We start from the raw sequence: 22,123 nt of genomic DNA, 5'->3' as shown, positions 1-22,123 counted from the left end.
CATTCCCTTCTCTCAAATCCCCTTTCCCCTCTCCCCATCCCCAGTTCCCCATTCCCCATCCCCAAAACTTCCTCCTCCACCCTCCCACCCCCTCTCCAACCATCAACCCGCACTTCACTTTTTAAAAATTTTATTTATAACAATATCTGTTTTGTTTAGTTGTAAAGTAATCCAGCAAAAATTATTAAAACATTTCCCCCAATAAAAGGATGGGGTGTCCCCCCCCCCCGCCCCCCCACATGCGTTTATTTCTTTATTTCTACTATAAAAGCTAGGTCATTTCCGGGGATTTTTTTTTTGTGCATTTTTTGGGGTTTTTTATTATTTTTTCTGTTAAAAAATGTGCATGTTGGAGAGCAGGAGAGGAGGGGGGTGAGGGGTTGGGGACCCCCCCCATCCCACAGCTCAGTGGGGCTGGGGGCTTCATCCTGACCCCTGTAACAGTCGGGGAGGGAATGGGGGAAAGGGAGGCAGAGAGAGGGAGGAGAAATTGGGAAAATTGGGGAGGGAGGGGGGGAAGGAAAATTGGAAAATTGGGGAAGGAAAAGAAGGGAAAATTGGAAAACTGGGGAGGGGGGAAGGAAAAGAGGGGAGGGAGGGGAAAATTAGGAAAGGAGGGAGGAAGGAAAAAAAGGGAAAATTGGAAAATTGGGGAGGGGGAAGGAAAAGAGAGGAGGGAGGGGAAAATTGGAAAATTGGGGAAGGAAAAGGGGAAGAAGGGGAAAATTGGGGAGGGCGGAAGGAAAATGGGGAGAAAAGAGGGGATGGAGGGGGAAAATGGGGTGAAAAATGGGAGGGAGGAGAATGAGGGGCTGGGGAGGAGCTGCAGGACAAGGGAGCAGCAAATTGAGGTGGGGGAATCAAATGGGGGTCCCTGGGGAGGGGAGCTCTGCACTTAGGGGGGGTTTGGGAGCATGTGGGACCCTCCTGTGCCTCCCCCCAAGCTGTGCCCCCTCCCCAGCAATGACCCCCAAGTGTCCCCCCAACCCCCAGCCCCGATGTGTTTGAGGAGGGGACAAATGGGGAGAGGGGGAAAAGGGGAATGTCAAGAGATTTCAAATAAACCAAATGTAAAGAAATTTCAAATAAACCAAAAAAAAAAAAAAAACCCAAAAAAAAAAACCAAAAGCCGGGTCTGGCCTGAAACCAGGGGTGGGGGAGAGGGGGGAAATATACAGGTAATAATACTGCTCACATAGAAAAGTAATAATCCTTCATTTGTACATTTATACAGCGGCTCGTGGCCCCCCCCCCGGCCCCCTCGTGCCCCCCCATCTATGCCAGGGGGTCTGCCAGGTCGTCGTCCCCCCCCCGGGCCAGCAGCTCCCGTTTCTCGTCCGTGCTGGCCAGGGAGTTGCGGCTGTTGTGGGCGCCCATGTAGAGCGTGGCGTACACGGGGTTGGTGAAGTTGGTGGGCTGCAAAAAAAGGGGGGAAAGGAAGGTGGGAGGGGGTGAGGACATCCAGATATCCCCCCCCTGCTCAGAAATGCTGTGCTCAGGGGTGTTGCCCACCCTGGGGTCACTCGGTGAGAGCCCCCCATAGATGGGAGCTACTCAAGGGACATGGGGCAGCTCTGCTGGCTCTGCCTGAGCCCCAATCCCCAAAACATTTGTGGCCCCTCAGAGCCCCCAGTCCAAAATCTGAGACCCAAATCTGAGACCCCTCAGAGCCCCCAGCCCAACACCTTTGTGATCCCTCAGAGTCTCCCAGCCCCAAAATCTGAGATCCCTGAGTCCCTCAGTCCCAAAGCCTTTGTAGCCCCTCAGAGACCCCAGCCTTAAAATCTGAAACCCCTCAGAGACCCCAAAACCTTTGAGATCACTCAGAGCCCCCAATCCAAAACTTTGTGATCCCTCACAGCCTCTACAACCCCTCAGACCTCCCAGTTGAGACCCTCAGAGACCCATCAGCCCCAAAACCTTTGAGACCTCTCAGAGCTCCAAGCCCAAAACCTTTCAGATCCCTCAGAACCCATAAACTCCAAAGCCTTTGTGACCCCTCAGAGCCCCCCAGCCCCAAAAACTTTGTGATCATTCAGAGCCCGCAATGCAAAACCTTTGTGGCCTCTCAGAGCTCCCCAGCCCCAAAATCTGAGATCCCTCAGAGACCCCAAAACCTTTGAGATCACTCAGAGCCCCCAACCCAAAACCTTTGTGATCCCTCACAGCCTCTGCAACCCCTCAGAACTCCCAGTTGAGACCCTCAGAGACATCAGCCCCAAAACCTTTGAGACCCCTCAGAGCCCCCCACCTTTGAGATCCCTCAGAGACCCCCAGTCCCAAAACCTTTGTGACCCCTCAGAGACCCCAAAACCTTTCAGAATCCTCAGAGCCCCCCAGCCCCAAAATCTGAGACCCCTCTGATCCCCCAACCCAAAAACTTTGTGACCCTTCACAGCTCCCCAACCCCAAAACCTTTGAGACCCCTCAGAGCCCCCAACCCAAAGCTTTTGTGAAGCTTCAGAATCCCCTCCAACCCCAAAAGCTTCCAGACCCCTCAGAGCCCACCAGCCCCAAAATCTGAGATCCCTCAGAGACCCCAAAACCTTTGAAACCCCTCAGAGACCCCAAAACCTTTGAGACCCCTCAGAGCCCCTCAGCCCCAAAACCTTTGTGATCCCTCAAAGCCTTTGCAACCTCTCAGAGATCCCAAAACCTTTGAGATCCTTCAGCGTTCCCAAAGACTTTGTGACCCTTCAAAGCCCCACCCCAGCACTTTGGGCAGGACCCTGCAGACCCCCCAGCCCCCCTCACCTTGTCGGGGTCCAGGGCAAAGTCAGCATCCAGCAGCTCCCCCACGTCGTCGTCGGGCTCCCCCTCGTACATTTTGTACGTGGGGTTCCCAATCTCCACGTTCATGGCACCGTTGGTCATCCTCTGGTGCTGGAAGCCCTTGGCACTGATGGGGAGGGAGCACAGGGTCAGTGACACCCCCGGAGTGTCCCCAAACCCTCGGGGAGCTCCTGTCCCTGTCCATGGCATCACTCACCCTTTAATTCTCCATTTGTACCACACGAAAGCCACCACGGTGAGGAGGATGAGGAGCAGGAGGATGGGGATGACGATGGAGGCGGTTCCTGAGGGAGGAAGGCACGGGACAGTCAGAGCCTGGGGACACGGGGGGCAGTTTGGGGTGGGACTGTCCCCCCTTTCACCACAGGATGGGGGGCAGGAGGTGCTCAGGGGTAAACAGGGATCAGCAATACACCCATGGGTGTGGTGTGGGGTGAAAGGGGGTCACACAGTGCCCCCAAATTAATCTATGCCCCAAAAAAGTGCCCAACAAACCCATGGGTGTGGTGTGGGGTGAAAGGGGGTCACACAATGCCCCCAAATTAATCTATGCCCCAAAAAACCTATGGGTGTGGTATGGGATGGAAACAGGGGTTACCCACCGACCCCAAATTAACCTGTCCCCCAAAAAACTGCCCAAGAAACCCCCTCAGTGTGCTGTGGCATGGAAGGGGGGTCACCCACTCTCATTCATTGGGGGTCACCCCCAATTAATCTGACCCCCATTAAACCACCTGGGTGTGATGTGGGATGGAAGGGGGGGTCACACACTGCCCCCAAATTAACCTGCTCCCCAAAAAAAAACCCCTCAGTGTGGTGTGAAAGGGGGGTCGCACACTGTCCCCCACTTAACCTGCCCCCCAAAAACGTGCCCAAAAAACCGCCTGTGTGTGGTGTGGGATGGAACGGGGGGGGAGGTCACACACTGCCCCCAAATTAACCTGCCCATCAACAAACTGCCCCCCAAAAACCAGCCCAAAAACCCCCCTGTGTGTGGCATAGCATGGAATGGGGTGCCCCCCATTGCCCCCCACTTAACCTATCCCCCATTAACCCCCTGTGTGTGGCATGAAAGGGGGTGTCCCCCATTGCCCCCCACTTAACCTGTCCCCCATTAACCCCCCTGTGTGTGGCACAGCATGGAAGGGGGGTGTCCCCCATTGCCCCCCACTTAACCTGTCCCCCATTAAACCCCTGTGTGTGGCACAGCATGGAAAGGGGGTGTCCCCCATTGCCCCCACTTAACTTATCCCCCATTAACCCCCCTAAGTGCTGTGTGGCATGAAAGGGGGTGTCCCCCATTGCCCCCCACTTAACCTATCCCCCATTAAACCCCTGTGTGTGGCACAGCATGGAAAGGGGGTGCCCCCCATTGCCCCCCACTTAACCTATCCCCCATTAAACCCCTGTGTGTGGCACAGCATGGAAAGGGGGTGTCCCCCATTGCCCCCACTTAACTTATCCCCCATTAACCCCCTGTGTGTGGCATAGAAGGGGGGTGCCCCCCATTGCCCCCCACTTAACCTGTCCCCCATTAACACCCTGTGTGTGGCATAGCATGGAAGGGAGGTGCCCCCGATTGCCCCCCACTTAACCTATCCCCCATTAACACCCCTCAGTGCTGTGTGGCATGAAAGGGGGTGCCCCCCATTGCCCCCCACTCACGGCCGCTCTGCTGCTCGCCCAGCACCATCTCCTCGCAGCGCGGGCCCGTCCTGCCCGCCGGGCACCTGGGGGAGAGCAGCAGGGAGAGCAGCGGGGTTAGCGGGGCAGGGCCATGCAGGGCGGGAGGGAGGGACAGCTGGGGTGGGGCCGGGGCGGGGACACACATCGGGGGGTGTCAGTGACGTCCGGAGGGACACACAGCCCCTCTGAGCCCCCCTCAAAGCTCCCCCTCGTCTCTTACTGGCACTCTGGCAGCTGGCTCTTGTCGCTGATGGAGCAGGTGCCGCCGTGCAGGCAGAAATTGTCACAGGTCAGGCAGCTCGGGGCGATCTTGCCATCGGGGCAGCTGGGGGGGCAACAGGGGGTCAGTGCCATGGGTACCCCCAGATGCCCTGTACCCCCCTTGGGGTGTTCTGTGCCATGCCCGAGTGTCCTGTGCCCTCCTCTGGGTGTTCTGTGCCATCCCTGGGGTGTTTTGTGCCATCCCTGGGGTGTTCTGTGCCATCCCTGGGGTGTTCTGTGCCATGCCCGAGTGTTCTGTGCCCTCCTCTGGGTGTTCTGTGCCATCCCTGGGTGTTCTGTGCCATCCCTGGGGTGTTCTGTGCCATCCCTGGGGTGTTCTGTGCCATGCCCGAGTGTTCTGTGCCCTCCTCTGGGTGTTCTGTGCCATCCCTGGGTGTTCTGTGCCATCCCTGGGGTGTTTTGTGCCATCCCTGGCATGTTCTGTGCCCTCCTCTGGGTGTTCTGTGCCATCCCTGGCGTGTTCTGTGCCATCCCTGGGGTGTTGTGTGCCATCCCTGGGTATTCTGTGCCATCCCTGGGTGTTCTGTGCCATCCCTGGGTGTTCTGTGCCCTCCTCTGGGTGTTCTGTGCCATCCCTGGGGTATTCTGTGCCATCCCTGGGTGTTCTGTGCCATCCCTGGGATGTTCTGTGCCATCCTTGGGATGTTCTGTGCCCCCTCAGCCCCTCAGGACTCAGCTCTGGGCTCATCCCACCCCTGGGACACCAGAATGGGCTCTGGGGGACACACTGAGACACATCCACCTCCTCCTCATCCTCGCAGATTTATCCACCCTGAGTTACCCACCCAGCTCTGGCCATCCCTACCAAGGTTTTTCTGCTTTTCCCTGTGCCCACCACCCCATTTCCCCCCCTCCAGGCCCCACATTCCCAACACCTACATGCAGGAAACCTCTCCACTCTGCTTGTTGATGCTGCACTTGCCCTCCTGGCAGCGGGAGCACTTGTTCTCCTGGCACTGGGCACCCTCGAACTGAGGGGGGCAGCGGCACTGCTTGGCACCGCTGGCTGTCATCTGGCACACGCCGTCGTTCTCGCAGTAATCAAAGCATTGTCCTAGGGGGGACAAGGGGGTCAGGGTGGGCAGCACTTCCAGAGGAGCCCCCCAACCCCACAGAGCATCCCAGCAAAGAGGGGGAGCTGGAAATCCAATCCCATGGGGGCTGCTCTCAGGGATTGCCACAAATGAGGGGGAGATGGGACCACAATCCTTGATGTTGTCACCAGAGAGGACATAGAGGGTGGGAAAAACACAAAAGAGGGTTGGCAGCTCAACAATCTGGCATTGTCCCCAGAGGTCTGACCCCAGGCATCTCCAGGTGAGGGACACCCATCCTTCTCATCCCACACTGATGCTCCCAGACATTCCCAAATGAGGGACACCCACCCTTTTAACACCCAAATTGTCCCCAGACACCGCCAAATGAGTGCCACCCACCCCCCTGACGTCCCCCCCGCTGTCCCAGCCGTGTCCCAGCAGTGCCACTCACGGTACTGGCAGCGGTCCCCGATGAAGGAGGGCGGGCAGCGGCAGCTGGGCTGGTTGCCCTGGTTGACGCTGCAGCTGCCGTTGTGCTGGCAGTAACCCGAGCACACCTGCTGGTTACACCTGGGGCCCGTGAAACCCGTGGGGCAGCGGCACGTCGGCATTCCTGGGGAGAAACAACATGTTAGATCCTTCTGTAGGAGGGTCAGGACAGACGGACACGAGAGATCTCTGAAGCCAGGGTGGGGAATTTGGGGTTTATCGCAAAGGGCCAAGGGCAGGGACCTGCTGGGAGCTGCCAGGCACAGCTCAGAACTGGCTCAAAGAGGGAGAGGGAGGTAAAGAGAGAGGTAAAGAGGATGAGAGAGTGATGTTCCCGTTAAAAATCTTTTTGTTGTGGAATTTGGGGTTTATTGCAAAGGGCCAAGTGCAGGGAGCTGCTGGGAGCTGCCAGGGACAGCTCGGAGCAGGACTGAGAGAGAAGATGGGTAGAGAGGATGAGAGGGTGAGAGTGTAAGAGAGCGAGGTTCCCATTCCAATACAATAAATCTTCTTTTCTGTGTTGAATATTCTGATTCTCACTAACCAATCTAGTCCAAAATACAAAGCCTATAGCATTTACATACAGCCTATAAGAATCACTACATCACCACACTGTGTTACATTTTAAACCCTAAAAACTCCTCTTTGGGCCCCTTCTGCCAAGCAAGTATAAACTTGCTTTCATTTCAATCTTGCTTATATTTTCCATATTCTCAAAATCTTTTGCCAGGCAATCATATTTGCAAGGCTTTCCTGTTTCATCTTCCCCAACACTTCACCTGTCTGTCTGTGTGTCTGTCTCTGTGTCTGTCTGTCTGTGATCCCCCTTGGCTCACCTACACTTGCTTTCACTTCAATCTCACTTATATTTTCCATATTCTCAAAATCTTTTGCCAGACAATCATATTCACAAGGCTTTCCTGTTTCATCTTCCCTGACTGTCTGTGTGTCTGTCCATCTGTGATCCCCCCTGGTTCACCTAAACTTGCTTTCATTTCCATCTCGCTTATAGTTTCCATATTCTCAAACTCAATCATATTTACAAGGCTTTCCTGTTCCATCTTCCCCGACACTCCACCTGTCTGTCTGTGTGTCTGTCCGTGTGTCTGTCTGTCTGTGATCCCCCCTGGCTCACCTAAACTTGCTTTCATTTCAATCTCGCTTATAATTTCCATACTCTCACAATCTTTTTCCAGACAATCATATTTATAAGGCTTTCCTGTTTCATCTCCCCCAACACCCCACCTGTCTGTCTGTGTGTCTGTCCATCCGTGACCCCCTGGCTCACCTGAGGGGGAGGCAGCGCAGGTGCCCCCGTTCTGGCAGAAGCCTGAGCACTGGTTGATCTGGCACCTGTCCCCGCTGTAGTGGGGTTGGCATCGACACTTTGCCTGCTTGCGGGCGTTCAGGAAGCAGCTGCCACCGTTCAGGCACTCCAGGTCACACGTGTCGGTGGTGGGCACTGCCAGGGAGGGGTGAAAAATGTGAAAAATCTAAAAAATGTGTGTTTTATGCTTGGTTTTTGGTGAATATTCAGGTGAGTGTTATATGTGTTGTGTTAGAAAGTGATGGTGTATTAATTCTCTTAAGTAGTGTATTTAAGCTGGTGCAAAAATAAAAATAAAAATAAAAATAATAAAAATAAAAATAAAAATAAAAATAAGATATATATTTATATTTATATTTATATTTATATAAAAATATAGATATAGATATATAGATATAAATACAAATATGCATATAAATAAGATATATAGATATAGATATAGATATTTAGCTATAAAGATACATAAATAAATATAAATATAAAATATAAAATATAAATATAAATATGAATATAAATATAAATACTACATATAGATGTAGATATATATAAATAAATATACATATACATATAAATATAAATATAGATTAAATATAGAGGCACAGAGGCACAGAGGGGATGGAAGTGAGCAGGGCTGCGCTGGCAGGACCCAACCTCCCTCCTCATCCTCATCCTCACCTTCTCTGGAGTCACCTACCTACAGGGGACACGGTGGGCGAGGGGACAACCACACAGGTGCCATTGTCCAGGCGTTTGCCATTGGGGCAGGTGCACACGGGGCCACTGGGGCTGAGCAGGCAGAGCCACTCGCACTTCTTACGGTCACAAGGGTTGGTCACTGCAGGGGGAGAGGGCACAGATGGTGAGGACAGCAAGGTGGTGACCCATAGCCCCTCTTGCTCCTCTAGGACATTCCTCTCCACAGCTCTGTGCTGCCCCATCCAGGCTCTGAGGTCACCACCTGGCCAGTTGGACTCCCCAAACCCACCTCAGCAACCCCCTGCTCTGCCCACCCAGACACCCCCACTTTGGGCAGGAATTTGGGGGTCTGAGTTCCCTCAGACTAAATGCAGGAGGAGATGGCACAGATGGTGAGGACAGCAAGGTGGTGACAGTGTGGTGACCCACAGTTCTTCTTGCTCCTCTAGGACATTCCTCTCCACAGCTTTGTGCTGCCCCATCCATGTCCTGAGGTCACCACCTGGCCAGCTGGACTCCCCAAACCCACCTCAGCAACCCCCTGCTCTGCCCACCCAGACACCCCCACTTTGGGTGAGAACTTGGGGGTCTCTGAGTCTCCTCTTCCCAATCCCTGCCAACACCTCCCTCACCCTCCGGCACCTCACACCGGGTATCACCCCCTGGCGCCTCCCCACCACCCCAGGAGCAGGGTGGGGGTCCCAGGCCCTCACCCACCCTCTGGCTGCTTGTACTGGTGGTAGAGCACCACGTCGGTGGCGTGGTTGAGGCCGGAGGTCAGGTTGGTGACGGGCTTGTGCCCAAATTTGTGGATCTTGAAGATGCGGTTGTTGATGTAGGTGACGCCGTAGATGTAGTCCTCAAAGATGTCGATGCTGAACGGGTGGCTCAGCCCTGGGGAAGCCAGCAGAAGACATGTGGAGACACGAATTTGGGGATTTGGGGTGGGTTCTGAGGCCAGGGACCCCCATGGGACACCCCTTACCCTTCTTGTTGTCGATGGCCACCACGGGGTCGGTGCCGTTGAGGCGGATGCTGCCGATGACGGAGAGCTTGGCATCAGCCCAGTACAGCCTCTCATTGTGGTAGTCCACAGCCAGACCTGGGGGGACACAGCCCTCAGTGAGCCCTCAAACCCCTCCTGAGCAGCTGACCCACAGAGCAGCACCCCCACTTGCCCCACACCCTTCTGCCATGGGGCTCTGAGCCCTCAGAACAACCCTCCCCAACAGAAATGGGTTGAACGTGTCCCCATCATGGCTTTTGTCCCCCTTCCTGTCACCTGTCAGCCTCACCTGTTGGCCACTGGATGTTGTCCTGCACCAGGGTCTCCCGCAGTGTCCCATCCATGGCAGCTGTCTCGATCTTGGGGTGATTGCCCCAGTCTGACCAGTACATGGTTCTGTAAGGACACAGGCAGGTCAATCCCAGGGGAATTGGAGAAACCCTCCCACACCATCCCCACAGCATCCTGGAGTCATCAGGCAACTGAAGAAGGCACAGAGAGTGATCCTGGGACACATGGGTGTTGAGGGGAGTGCTGTGAGGGATGGACAGAGGGATGGGAAGTCCCAGGGGAACTTTCCATCCACAGTTGTCAATTCCAGACAGCCCAATGACCAAGGAGGAGAAACCCTCCCACACCATCCCCATGGCAACCTGGAGTCACCAGGCAACTCTGGGGCAACTCGAGAAGACACAGAGAGTGACACTGGGAGGGCCTGTGATGAGGGGAGTGTGGTGAGGGCAGGACAGAGGGATGGGAAGTCCCAGGACAGTCCACTGACCAGGGAGGAGAAACCCTCCCACATCATCCCCATGGCATCCTGGAGCCACTAGGCAACTCTGGGCAACTCGAGAAGACACAGAGAGTGACCCATGGGTGGGTTTGTGGTGAAGGGAGTGTGATGAGGGATGGACACAGGCAGGTCAATCCCAGAGGAACAGGACAGCCTAATGAACCAGGGAGGAGAAACCCTCCCATACCATCCCCACGGCATCCTGGAGTCACCAGGCAACTTGAGAAGACAGAGAGAGTGACACTGGGACACATGGGTGATGAAATGAAGGGAGTGTGGTAAGGGTAGGACAGAGGGATGGGAAGTCCCAGGGGAACAGGACAGCCCAATGACCAGGGAGGAGAAACCCTCCCACACCATCCCCATGGTATCCTGGAGTCACCAGACAACTTGAGAAGACACAGAGTGACCCTGTGGCACATGGGTGGTGAGGGGAGCGCTGTGAGGGATGGGAAGTCCCTCACCCCCTCAGTGGATCCACCACGATGGCGTGGGGCTCGTCGATCATCCCCGAGATCAGCGTCTTGCGGTTCTCGCCCTTCATCTGCGCCACCTCGATCACGTCCCGCCCCGAGTCCGTCCAGTAGATGTTCCCGGCCACCCAATCGATGGCGATTCCCCTTGGCATCTTCAGCCCTGAGATCTGTGTGGGGCAGTGTTGCGGTGTGATGGAACAGCCTGTCTCAGTCATGCTGGTTCTTTCCCCAGGTGTGCCAACAACCTCTCCCTTCCCCTCCCTTGCCCCTTGCTGAGTGCTGTCCCGTCAATCTTGGCATTCCAGAAAGGGCATTATCATGTGATTGGCAAAGTTCAAAAGATGCCTCTCAGCCCTGGGGGACATTGGGCCATCCAGGTGTCATTTGTCCCTTTGTCCCTCCCCTCCTGTACCTGCTTGGTGGGATCCCTACCCCTTCCCTGCCCCTCTCCCCGGGGTTAAAAGGAGCAGCAACCACGGGCTCAGGGAGTTCTGTTGGAGCTGGTGCTGCATTCAGAGTGGGCCAGAATAAAGCTCTGGATCCAAACCCTCCATCAGAACCGACTCCTTTCCTTCACCATTGCCTTAAAGCTTCTCCACCAGAGGTAAACCTGAGCTCCTGCAAGCCTGGATATGCCCCAAGCACCCAGCTGCAATATCCAGCCAGCCAAAGGTGTCTCTGAGGTGAAACCACCACAGCTGCCACCCTTGGTCAAGCAGCAAGGGCCAGACAAGCCCAGGCACGTTCCATCCAGCTATACTGGGATTTAATTCCAATATTTTGGCGCCCAGTGTGAGGCAGCTCAATGCTGGGGATGGATCAGTCAAGGAAGAGACCCCTGAGGTGAAACCACCACAGCTGCCACCCTTGGTCAAGCAGCAAGGGCCAGACAAGCCCAGGCATGTTCCATCCGGCTATATTGGTATTCAATTCCAATATTTTGGTGCCCAACATGGGACAGATCGATCCTGGGGATGGATGAGTCAGGGAAGACACCTTTGAGGTGGCACCGTCACTTTTGCTGCAATATCCAGCCAGTGAAAGGTGTCTCTGAGGTGAAACCACCACAGCTGCCGCCCTTGGTCAAGCAGCAAGGGCCAGATGAGCCCAGGCACGTCCCATCTGGCTCTATTGGTATTTAATTCCAATAGGGCAGAGTGGGGACAGTGAGAGGAGAGAGGAAACCACCAGCCCATCCCTCCGTGCCCCGGCAGAGCTCGCTCACGTTCAGGTGGGTGACGCCGCCGTCGATCTGGCGCCGGTTGCGGTTGGAGGCGGTGGAGGCGGATGAGGAGGCGGGCAGCTCCCGGTAGGAGATCCTGCCCGTGTGCCAGTTGGTCCAGTAGATCTTGTTGCCCTTGACGTAGATGTCCATGGCGTCGATGCGCACGTTCTCGTCGCCCTGGAAGGCCGGCTCGTAGGCGGAGTTGGGGTTGAAGGGGTACATGCTCCTGATCTTGTTGTCGTCTGCGATGTAGAGGATCTGGTGCTCAGAGCCTGAAGAGGAAGAGGAGGAGCAGGAGAGGTTGGCATGAGTTGGATGGAGAGGATCTGGTGCTCAGAGCCTCAAGAGGAAGAGGAGAGGTTGGCATGGGTTGGACTGGGAAGAGGGGCTCAGCCAGGAGTGGGGTTCTCCTGATCTTGTTGTCATCTGTGATGTGGAGGAGGAGGAGGACGAGGATGAGGAGGATGAGGGGGACGAGGATGAGGAGGATGAGGGGGACGAGGAGGAGGAGGACAAGTAGAGGTTGGCATGGGTTGGACAGGGAAGAGGGGCTCAGCCAGGAGTGGTGATCTCCTGATCTTGTCATCTGCGATGTAGAGGATCGGTGCTTGGAGCATGAAGAGGAAGAGGAGGAGGAGGATTGACAGAGCTGCATTTCATCTGGGTCTGTGGGGTCTCTGTGGGGTCTCTGGGATTCAATGGGATCTGTGGGGTCTCTGTGGGGTCCCCGTGGGTCTGTGGGGTTTCTGTGGGGTCCCCGTGGGTCTGTGGGGTCTCTGTCGGATCTCTGGGACTCAGTGGGATCTGTGGAGTCTCTGTGGGGTCCCTGTGAGTCTGTGAGGTCTCTGTGGAGTCTCTCTGGGGTCTGTGGGACTCAGTGGATTGGAGGGAAGAGCAAAGGATTCCCACAGGAGCTCTGGGGGGCTCCTGGGCACACACAGAACCCACGTGAGGCCCTGTTCCCTCCTGACCTTCTGCCTTGCACATGTTGTCCGTCTTCATGAAGTTCTTGGCGCAGCTGCAGACGTGGGAGCCCTTGGTGTTGTTGCAGAGCTGGGAGCAGGTCCCAAAGCGCAGGCACTCGTTGATGTCTGGGCAGGGGGAGGTGGAATCAGGGGAAGAACAAAAAACTGCCCCCACAGACCCCAAGGACACCATCCTTGCCACCCCACCCCATCCCAGCTGTGAAATCACATCTCAATGGTAAAAACCAGACCTCACAAACTGACTCTGACCCCTCTCCAGCAGCAGCAAGAAGTACCTTGGCAAAAATTCGTGTCTGGAACCTTCTGGAAGCCTCTACGGCAGGTGCAGTAGGAGGTGGACTGGGACTGGACACAGTGGGCCTCATCCCCACACATGGTGGTGTTGGACACAGTGGGCCTCATCCCCAAAATGGTGGTGTTGGACACAGTGGGCCTCGTCCCCAACACGGTGGTGTTGGACACAGTGGGCCTCATCTCCACACGTGGTGGTGTTGGACACAGTGGGCCTCATCCCCACACATGGTGGTGTTGGCCACCTCAGCCCCATCCCAGCTATGAAATCACTTCTCACTGGTAAAAACCAAACTCCACAGCCCAATCGTGAAGCCTCTCCAGCAACGCACCTTGGCAAAAATTCTTGTCTGGCACCTTCTGGAAGCCTCTACGGCAGGTGCAGTAGGAGGTGGACTGGTACTGGACACAGTGGGCCTCATCCCCACACATGGTGGTGTTGGTCTTGCAGTCGTATGACTTGTGCTCTGTAGTGGGGACACGTGTGTCACACGCGTGTCACAGTGAGTTCCCCCCAGTCCCCACCACGACCCCCAGCTCCCCTACCCACCGGGGGAGCAGAATTCCTCATCAGAGCCATCTCCACAGTCATCGAAGAAGTTGCAGCGGAGGTTGGCACTGATGCACTTCCTGTTCATACACAGGAACTCGTTCTTGTCCTGGCTGCAGCTCTTGGGCTTGGCCGTGGGGGACTCTGAGGGTAAGGGACAGCAGATGTGACCCCTATGTCCATGGGACCTTCTGGGGGCAGGCAGGGACTTGGGACCCTGCATCCACAACCCCGATTTTGGGAGGAAAGACCAAAAGCCGACCCCAATCCCTGATTTCGTGAGGAAAGACCAAAAGCCAACCCCAACACCTGACTTTGGGAGGTAAGACTGGGCAAAGCCAACCCCAACACCTGATTTTGGGAGGAAAGACTGGGAAAAGCCAACTCCAACACCTGATTTTGGAAGAAAGACTGGGCAAAGCCAACCCCAAAACCTGATTTTGGGAAGAAAGACCAAAAGCCAACCCCAACAGCTGGGCTGAACTTTGGGCTCTGGGAGGGTCTTCCCAAAGGCCAACAGTGACTTCCAGGCAGCTTGGTCAGGCAGGCTCAGGGCTGTGAGGCTCAGAAAACCACAATGCCTGCCATGCTCCTGCTTCTCTCCCAGGCTGCCAGTTTCATGCCTTCTCCACGATTATGTCTCACAGTTTCCATGTCCTGATGTGCTGGGAAAGCCATGACACCTCCTGTGGCCAGGACAGCACACCAAGGAGAGCAAAGGGCAGCAGATGTCACCGGCATCCTGCCCCCATCTCCCCACTGCTCAAGCAGCACCCTTTGGAGACATTTCTGTCCCAGGCTTCCAGTTTCATGCCTTCTCCCTGAATATGCACCACAATTTCCATGTCCTGATGTGCTTGGAAAGCCATGACCCCTTCTGTGGCCATGAGAGCACACCAAGGAGTCGGGCAGCACAAAGGGCAGCAGATATCACCAGAGCCAGCACTGGTGTCCTGCCCCCATCTCTCCACTGCTCAAGCAGCACCCTTTGGACATGTTCTCTTCCAGGCTTCCAGCTTCACGCCTCCTCTCTGAATATATATTACAGTTTCCATGTGCTGTGAAAGCCATGACACCTCCTGTGGCCAGGAGAGCAACCAAGGAGCGCAAATGGCAGCAGATGTCACCAGAGCCAGCACTGTTCCCATCTCCTGTTCCCATCTCCCCACTGCTCAAGCAGCACCCTTTGGACATGTTCTCTCCCAGTTTCATGCCTTCTCTCTGAATATGTACCACCGTTTCCATCTCCTGATGTGCTGTGAAAGCCTCCTGTGGCCAGGAGAACACACTGAGGAGCACAAAGGGCAGTGCAAACAGCAGCAGATGTCACTGGTGTCCTGTCCCCATCTCCCCACTGCTCAAGCAGCACCCTTTGGACCTGCTTCTCTCCCAGGCTGCCAGTTTCATGCCTTCTCCCTGAATATGTACCACAGTTTCCATCTCCTGATGTGCTGTGAAAGCCATGGAACCTCCTGTGGCCAGGAGAGCACACCAAGCAGTCGGGCAGCACAAAGGGCAGCAGATATCACCAGAGCCAGCACTGGTGTCCTGTCCCCATCTCCTCACTGCTCCAGCAGCACCCTTTGGACCTGAGCAGCATTTCAGAGCTGCAGTGGCAGAGCGGAGGGAGCAGGATCAGCCCCCCTCACTCACCGCAGTCCTTCTCATCCGTGTTGTCTCCACAGTTGTCGATCCCGTCGCACTGCCGACCGATCCACAGACACACGCGGTCGTTCTTGCAGCGGAACGGTCTGTTGGGGGGACACTGGAATTTCACTGCACCAGCAAACAGAAACAAACGGTGACGGTGAAAGGAGACGCCGGAGCCAGGCTGTCACACATGTCACACGAGCTGCCGCTCGGCCTCTGCCCCCGCTCAGCTCTCCGCTAAGGGCTGTCCCACGCGGCCCAGCGGGCTCCGGAGGCTGAAGCAAAGAGACTGAAGCAGAGATAATCTGGCTGCTGTGAGCCCTCTCCTCACCCAGCCCACTCCCCATCACCAGCCCCTCAATCAGAGTCACCTCCTGACACAGACATGGTTTATGAAAAATCCTTTCCTTAGGATTTTTTCTCCTAAGAAACTGAGGGGACATGTCAGTCCTCCCTCCTCATCACCAGCCCCTCAATAAAGTCACCCCCTGACACAGACATCTTCAGTGAAAAATCCTTTACTTAGGATTTTTTCTCCTAAGAAGCCAAGAGGCCTCAAGAATAAAATGTGAGCATTGATTATCTGCTGCTGTGGAATGCAACAGGTGGATCTGTGATGGGTCTCAGAGTTGTTTCTAATTAATGGCCAATCACAGTGAGCTGGTTCAGACTCTATGTCCCAGACAGAAGCTTTTGTTCTCATTCTTTCTTTTTCTATTCTTAGCTAACCTTCTGATGAAATCCTTTATTCTATTCTTTTAGTATAGTTTTAATATAATATAATATCTGTAGTGTATATAATATATATATGTATATAATATATATATGTATAATATATGTATAGTATATAATATAATAAAATAATATCATTCTAATAATTATAATATAATATAATATAATATAATATAATATAATATAATATAATATAATATAACATATATTAAATAATATTATTAAATGCATTTAAAATAATATATTAAAATGTATTATGAATATATTATATATTATATTAGAAATATATTATATATTATAAACAATATTATAATATTATTATTAAAATTATTAATAATGATATATTAAAATATATATTCAAAATCTATTCCATATTATATCATAAATATATTTTATATTATAAATAAAATTATAAATAATAATATTATTAAAATTATTATTGATAATATTAAAATAATAAATCAAGCCTTCTCAAACATAGAGTCAAATCCTATCTCTTCCCTCATCTTCAGACCCCTGTGAACACAGTCACAACCTCCAAGCCCTCAGCTGCACCAGCCACCCCCCAGAGGAACCCCCAGACCCTCTGGTCCCCCTCTGGTCCCCCTCTGGTGCTCAGGCTCCAGGAGTGTCCCCCCATCCTGGACTATGGGGCTTGGGGACAGGGACAGTGTCACTCACAGCACTCCTCAGGATTCTCGTCTGAGTTGTCCCCACAATCGTCCTCCCCGTCACACTTCCAGGCCAGGGGCTTGCACAGGGTGTTGTTGCACTGGAACTCGTCCAGGGGACACGTGCGGACTGTGACAGGGCAAGGGGGACATGTCAGTGCAGCAGGGGACATGGCAGGGCAAGGGGGGACATGGCAGGGCAAGGGGGTGATGTGTCAGTGCAAGGGGGTGATGTTTCAGTGCAACAGGGGATGTGTCAGGGCAAGGGGGACATATCAGAGCAAGGGGGAAAATGTCAGTGCAAGGGGGGACATGGCAGAACAACAGGGGACACATCAGTGCAAGAGGGGACATGTCACTGCAAGAGGGGACACGTCATCTCATGCTTCCCTCCTGCCAAACCCCCACCCTGGGGCTGCAATTCCAATTTCCCACATGCACAGGGGGTCTCCAGAGCTGAGGCATTTCCATGTCCGTGCACGCTCCAGACTGGGACACACACACAGAGCAGCACTCCCACCCCATAGCAGGGACACAGTGACACCAGGGCAGGGATTGGGGGACACCAGCAGCCCCGGGGGACACCCAGCAGTGCCATTACCCCCTGTGCCACAGTTCTCCTCGTCGCTGCCATCCATGCAGTCGGCGTCGGCGTCGCAGCGCCAGCGCATGGGGATGCAGTGCCCGTTCTTGCACTTGAACTGGTCAAACTCGCAGCGAGGAGTGCAGTCTTTCTGCAGGGGACAAGCAAGGGACACAGTGGGCATGGCAGGCCCCTGTGCTGTTGCCACAGCCCCAGGGCAGGGGCAGAAGGGAGGTTTTGTGTCCCCATCCTGCTCGTACCTCGTCAGAGCCGTCGGCGCAGTCGTGGTCGCCGTCGCATTTCCACCTGCCCGCGATGCAGCGGCCGTTGGCACAGGAGAACTCGCTCTCAGAGCAGGGCCTGGGTGCTGGGGACAGAGCACAGAGGGTGCCCTGAGCATGGGGACAGCCTGAGGGGCAGGGGGTGTCCCTGGCCAGCAGCTGTGGGGGCACAGGGTGACAGGGACACTGGGGACAGGGGGTACAGGCAGAGCTGTGGGAGCTCACAGAGGGGCACAGCTGGTACCAACTCCCACCACTCCCTGTGGAGGTTTTGGGGGACACTGTGGCCACACAGCCTGGCTGTCAGGGTGCTGGGGACAGAGCACAGAGTGTGAGGACAGCCTGTGAGGGCAGGGGGTGTCCCTGGTCAGCAGCTGGGGGGGCACAGGGTGACACGGACACATGGCCGGTAGCATTGGGGACAGGGGATACAGGCAGAGCTACCAGAGGAGCACAGCTGGTATCAACTCCCAAACCCTTCCCACACCATCCCTGTGGGGGTTTTGGGGGACACTGTGGTCACTGAGGTCACTCCTCTCCACAGGGCAGCACCAGCCCCACTGCTGCCCACCCCAGCTGCAGGAGGAACTGCAGCAGTGCCCTGGCAGTGCCCAGCCTCACCCCTGTGCCCCCTCACAGGGCATGGGCACAGCTCACAGCTCACTGGCACAGCCTGTGCCACATCCAGCAGGACGGCACCTGGCACAGCCGCCCACCTGGGATGGCTTTTGGGACCCTTCCCCTCCTTATAGCCCCCCTATAGGGGTATTGGGGCACAGGGGACCCCCCATTCATGGCACAGAACTGTGGGGAACAGGGGATCAGGGAGAGGTGGGGATGGGGTTTGGAGCCAAATCCAAGCCATGCAGAGCCCTGCAGAGCAGCAGGGTCAGACCCTCCCCAGTTCCACGGATGGAGATGCTTGTGCTGATGCTCAATAAATCCACCTGGATTGTCCAGTCCCACCTAGAAATTATTGTCTTCATTGGGTTTTAGAGAGAGACTGTAAAATGGAATTAAAAGATTTCGGCAGGAACCTACCTCTGAGCGCCCCATAACGACAGTGTGGAAATGGAGAAAAACATAAGATGAGGTGAAATGGCACAAAACTCAAAAAACACGACGGGAAATCAACAGAAAAGAAAAAACAAAAGCTGCACCCTGAAGAGCTGCAGGAAGATCAGAGGGACCCAGTGGGCACTGTGGGGTGGGAGAGGGTCTGGCAGCAGACCCTGGGCAGCCTGGTACCCCTTTGGGTGCTGTGGGGTGGGACAGGATCAAGCAGAGACCCTGGTGCCATCCCATGGGCAGCCTGGAACCCCTTTGGGTGCCGTGGGGTGGGCAGCAAACCCTGGTGCCATCCCATGGGCAGCTTGGGACCCTCTGTGTGTCCCCACCGCCATCCCAGGTGGCACTGCCAGGCAGGGGGTGACACAGGGGATGATGCTTGGTGGCAAAGCAGAACAAGGTGCCCTCAGGTGACTCTGCTGGGCCACCCATGCTCCTGCAGGGAGGGTGTTGGGTGTCACTTGTCACCTTTGGGGTGTCTCATTGGCACAGGGACAGGGTCAGTGGTGCTCCAAAGGAAGGCATGGATGGGACAGGGACAGGGACAGGGACAGGGACAGGGACAGGGACAGCACTGCCCCAAAGGAGGGCATGGATGGCACAGGGACAGGGACAGAACTGTCCCAAAGGAGGGCATGGATGGCACAGGGATAAGGACAGGGTCACCACTGTCCCAAAGGAGGGCATGGATGGCACAGGAACAGTGACAAGGACAGGGTCACCATTGCCCCAAAGGAGGGCATAGATGGCACAGGAAAAGGGACAGGGACATTTTTGCCCCAAAGGAGGGCATGGATGGCACAGGGACAGCACTGCCCCCATGGATGGCACAGGGACAGGGTCAGGGACAGGGACAGGGTCAGCACTGACCCAAAGGAGGGCATGGATGGCACAGGGACAGCCCTGTCCTGGCTGGGGTGGCCCAAACCTGTCCCCTGAGCAGTGCCCCACCCTGGGGACAGCAGGGACCGAGGGGTGGCACGTACTGCAGCTCTCCTCGTCGGAGTTGTCCCCGCAGTCGTTGTCGTAGTCGCACTGCCAGCGGCCCGGCACGCAGCGGTTGTTCTTGCAGCGGAACTGGTACGGCTCGCACGTGCGCTCGTCTGGGGACAGTGGGGACAATGGGGACAGGTCAGGGACAGGGTCACGGATAGGGACAGGGACAGGTCAGGGACACGTCAGGGACAGGGACAGGACAGGGACAGGTCAGAGAACTGGTACGGCTCGCACGTGCGCTCGTCTGGGGACAGTGGGGACAATGGGGACAGGGACAGGGACAGGGACAGGGACAGGGACAGGGACAGGTCAGAGAACTGGTACGGCTCGCACATGCACTCGTCTGGGGAGAGTGGGGACGGACACGTCAGGGACAGGGTCACGGAGAGGGACAGGGACGGGTCAGGGACACGTCAGGGACAGGGACAGGGACAGGACAGGGACAGGGACAGGGACAGGGACAGGGACAGGGACAGGTCAGAGAACTGGTACGGCTCGCACATGCATTCATCTGGGGACAGTGGGGACAATGGGGACACGTGTGGGACAGGGTCACGGATAGGGACAGGTCAGGGACACGTCAGAGAACTGGTACGGCTCGCATGTGCGTTCATCTGGGGACAATGGGGACAGGGACACGTCAGGGACAGGTCAGGGAAGGTCAGGGACAGGGACAGGGACGGGGACAGGGACAGGGACAGGGACAGGGAATAGGTCAGAGAACTGATACAGCTCACAGGTGCGCTTGTCTGGGGGACAGGGACAGGTCAGGGCTGCTAGGGGGACAGCAGGGACAGGGACAGGCAGGGCTGCCCCAAAGGGGGGCATGGATGGGACAGGGACAGGTCAGAGCTGCTGGGGGGACAGCAAGGACAGGGACAGAGTCAGGGACAGGGTCAGGGACAGGGTCAGCACTGCCCCAAAGGGAGGCATGGAGAGGGGTCAGCAGTGTCCCAAAGGAGGGCATGGATGGGACAGGGACATGGGTGGCACAGGGACAGGGGTCAGCACTGCCCCGCACAATGGGACAGGGATGGGATCAGCACTGCTCCAAATGAGGGCAGAAATGGGACAAAGACAGAGGTCAGCACTGCCCTGTGACAGGAGGATGAGACAGGGACAGGAGTCAGCAGTGCCCTGAACATGGGGAGGGACAGGACAGGGACAGGGACAGGGACCAGGACAGGGGTCAGCAGTGCCCTGAACATGGGGAGGGACAGAAATCAGCAGTGCTCCACACGATGGAAGGGATGGGACACGGGTCAGCACTGCCCCAAGGAGGGGATGGATGGGACAGGGACAGGTGTCAGCAGTGCCGTGAACATGGGGAGGGACAGGACAGGGACAGGGACCAGGACAGGGGTCAGCACTACCCCTGCACCTCCCTCTGACCCAACCCTGCCCACACCACTCCAAAAAGGAGCAGCTGGAGCTCCTGGGCCACCCCAGAGGAGCCAGCCAGCTCCAGGCCAGCCTGTCCCTCAGGAAAAGGGACACAAATGCCACTGGCTTGTCCCCAAGGCCTCCACTCACCGCATTCCTCCTTGGGCTCATCAGATCCATCCCCACAGTCGTCCTCCCCGTCACATTTCCAGCGTGCAGGGATGCACCTGCCCGAGTCCTTGCAGCGGAACTCATCCACACCACAGGTCATCTGGGCTGCAGGGGACAAAGGGACACGGGGCAGGGTCAGCACTGCTCAGGCCTGTGCTGCTCTCTGCAGGGATGGTGGACAGCCTGGAGATGGGGGGGATTCTCCTCCTTTTCAAGGAGTTCTCCAGGGAGATGTCAGGGGAGGAGGAACCCAGCGGGACAGACACAGCAACAGCATCAGCCATGGCCCACAGGGACTGAGCAGGGACAGAGGAGGGACACAGGAGGAACTGGGGTATAACTGAGCAGGGACTGAGGTAGAACTGACCAGGAATTGAGCAGATACTGAACACGGACTAAGTAGGGACTGGGGTAGAACTGAGCAGAGACTGAGCAGGGACTGAGCAGGGACTGAAGAGGGACTGGGGTAGAATTGAGCAGGAATTGAGCAGGGATTGAGGAGGGACTGGGGTAGAACCGAGCAGGAACTGAGCAGGAACTAAGCAGGGATTGGGGTAGAACTGAGCAGGAATTGAGCAGGGACTGAGAAGGGACTGAGCAAGAACGCAGCAGGGAGCTGGGGTAGAACTGAGGTAGAACTGAGCAAGACCTGAGCAGGGACTGAGCAAGGACTGAGCAGGGACTAAGGAGGGACTGAGAAGGGAGTGGGGTAGAACTGAGCAGGGACTGAGCAGAGATCAAGGTAGAACTGAGCAGGAACTGATCAGGGACCAAGGAGGGACTGGGGTAGAACTGAGCAGGAACTGAGCAAGAACTGAGCAGGGACCGAGCAGGGACTGAGCAGAAACTGGGGTAGAACTGAGCAGAAACTGGGGTAGAACTGAGCAGGGACTGAGCAGAAACTGGGGTAGAACTGAGCAGAAACTGGGGCAGAACTGAGCAGGAACTGAG

At 55.7% G+C, this 22,123-nt stretch overlaps 1 protein-coding gene across 4 annotated transcripts in view; it reads right to left on the bottom strand.

Moving 5' to 3' along the window:
• Window positions 1-289: 289 nt before the first annotated feature.
• Window positions 290-22,123, bottom strand: part of LRP1 (LDL receptor related protein 1) — a 136,274-nt gene continuing 114,440 nt past the window's right edge. For all 4 annotated transcript variants that reach the window (XM_074530904.1, XM_074530906.1, XM_074530905.1 and 1 more), the window contains exons 67-89: window positions 21,152-21,277; window positions 19,609-19,725; window positions 17,534-17,640; window positions 17,292-17,424; window positions 16,701-16,820; window positions 15,291-15,413; window positions 13,638-13,781; window positions 13,420-13,554; window positions 12,782-12,901; window positions 11,811-12,082; window positions 10,574-10,752; window positions 9,606-9,712; window positions 9,296-9,412; window positions 9,028-9,204; window positions 8,309-8,449; window positions 7,576-7,749; window positions 6,250-6,411; window positions 5,641-5,815; window positions 4,700-4,804; window positions 4,459-4,523; window positions 2,990-3,077; window positions 2,755-2,899; window positions 290-1,416 (exon numbers count right to left, since the gene is read on the bottom strand). In XM_074530904.1, coding sequence (XP_074387005.1) covers window positions 1,276-1,416; window positions 2,755-2,899; window positions 2,990-3,077; window positions 4,459-4,523; window positions 4,700-4,804; window positions 5,641-5,815; window positions 6,250-6,411; window positions 7,576-7,749; window positions 8,309-8,449; window positions 9,028-9,204; window positions 9,296-9,412; window positions 9,606-9,712; window positions 10,574-10,752; window positions 11,811-12,082; window positions 12,782-12,901; window positions 13,420-13,554; window positions 13,638-13,781; window positions 15,291-15,413; window positions 16,701-16,820; window positions 17,292-17,424; window positions 17,534-17,640; window positions 19,609-19,725; window positions 21,152-21,277 — 3,173 coding nt within the window. In that variant the 3' untranslated portion in view covers window positions 290-1,275. The remainder of the gene's footprint in view (window positions 1,417-2,754; window positions 2,900-2,989; window positions 3,078-4,458; window positions 4,524-4,699; window positions 4,805-5,640; window positions 5,816-6,249; window positions 6,412-7,575; window positions 7,750-8,308; window positions 8,450-9,027; window positions 9,205-9,295; window positions 9,413-9,605; window positions 9,713-10,573; window positions 10,753-11,810; window positions 12,083-12,781; window positions 12,902-13,419; window positions 13,555-13,637; window positions 13,782-15,290; window positions 15,414-16,700; window positions 16,821-17,291; window positions 17,425-17,533; window positions 17,641-19,608; window positions 19,726-21,151; window positions 21,278-22,123) is intronic.

The sequence above is a fragment of the Zonotrichia albicollis genome, chromosome 33, assembly GCF_047830755.1.
Source record: "Zonotrichia albicollis isolate bZonAlb1 chromosome 33, bZonAlb1.hap1, whole genome shotgun sequence".
Lineage (NCBI taxonomy): Eukaryota > Metazoa > Chordata > Aves > Passeriformes > Passerellidae > Zonotrichia > Zonotrichia albicollis.
This window is presented reverse-complemented; position numbering and strand designations above follow the sequence as displayed.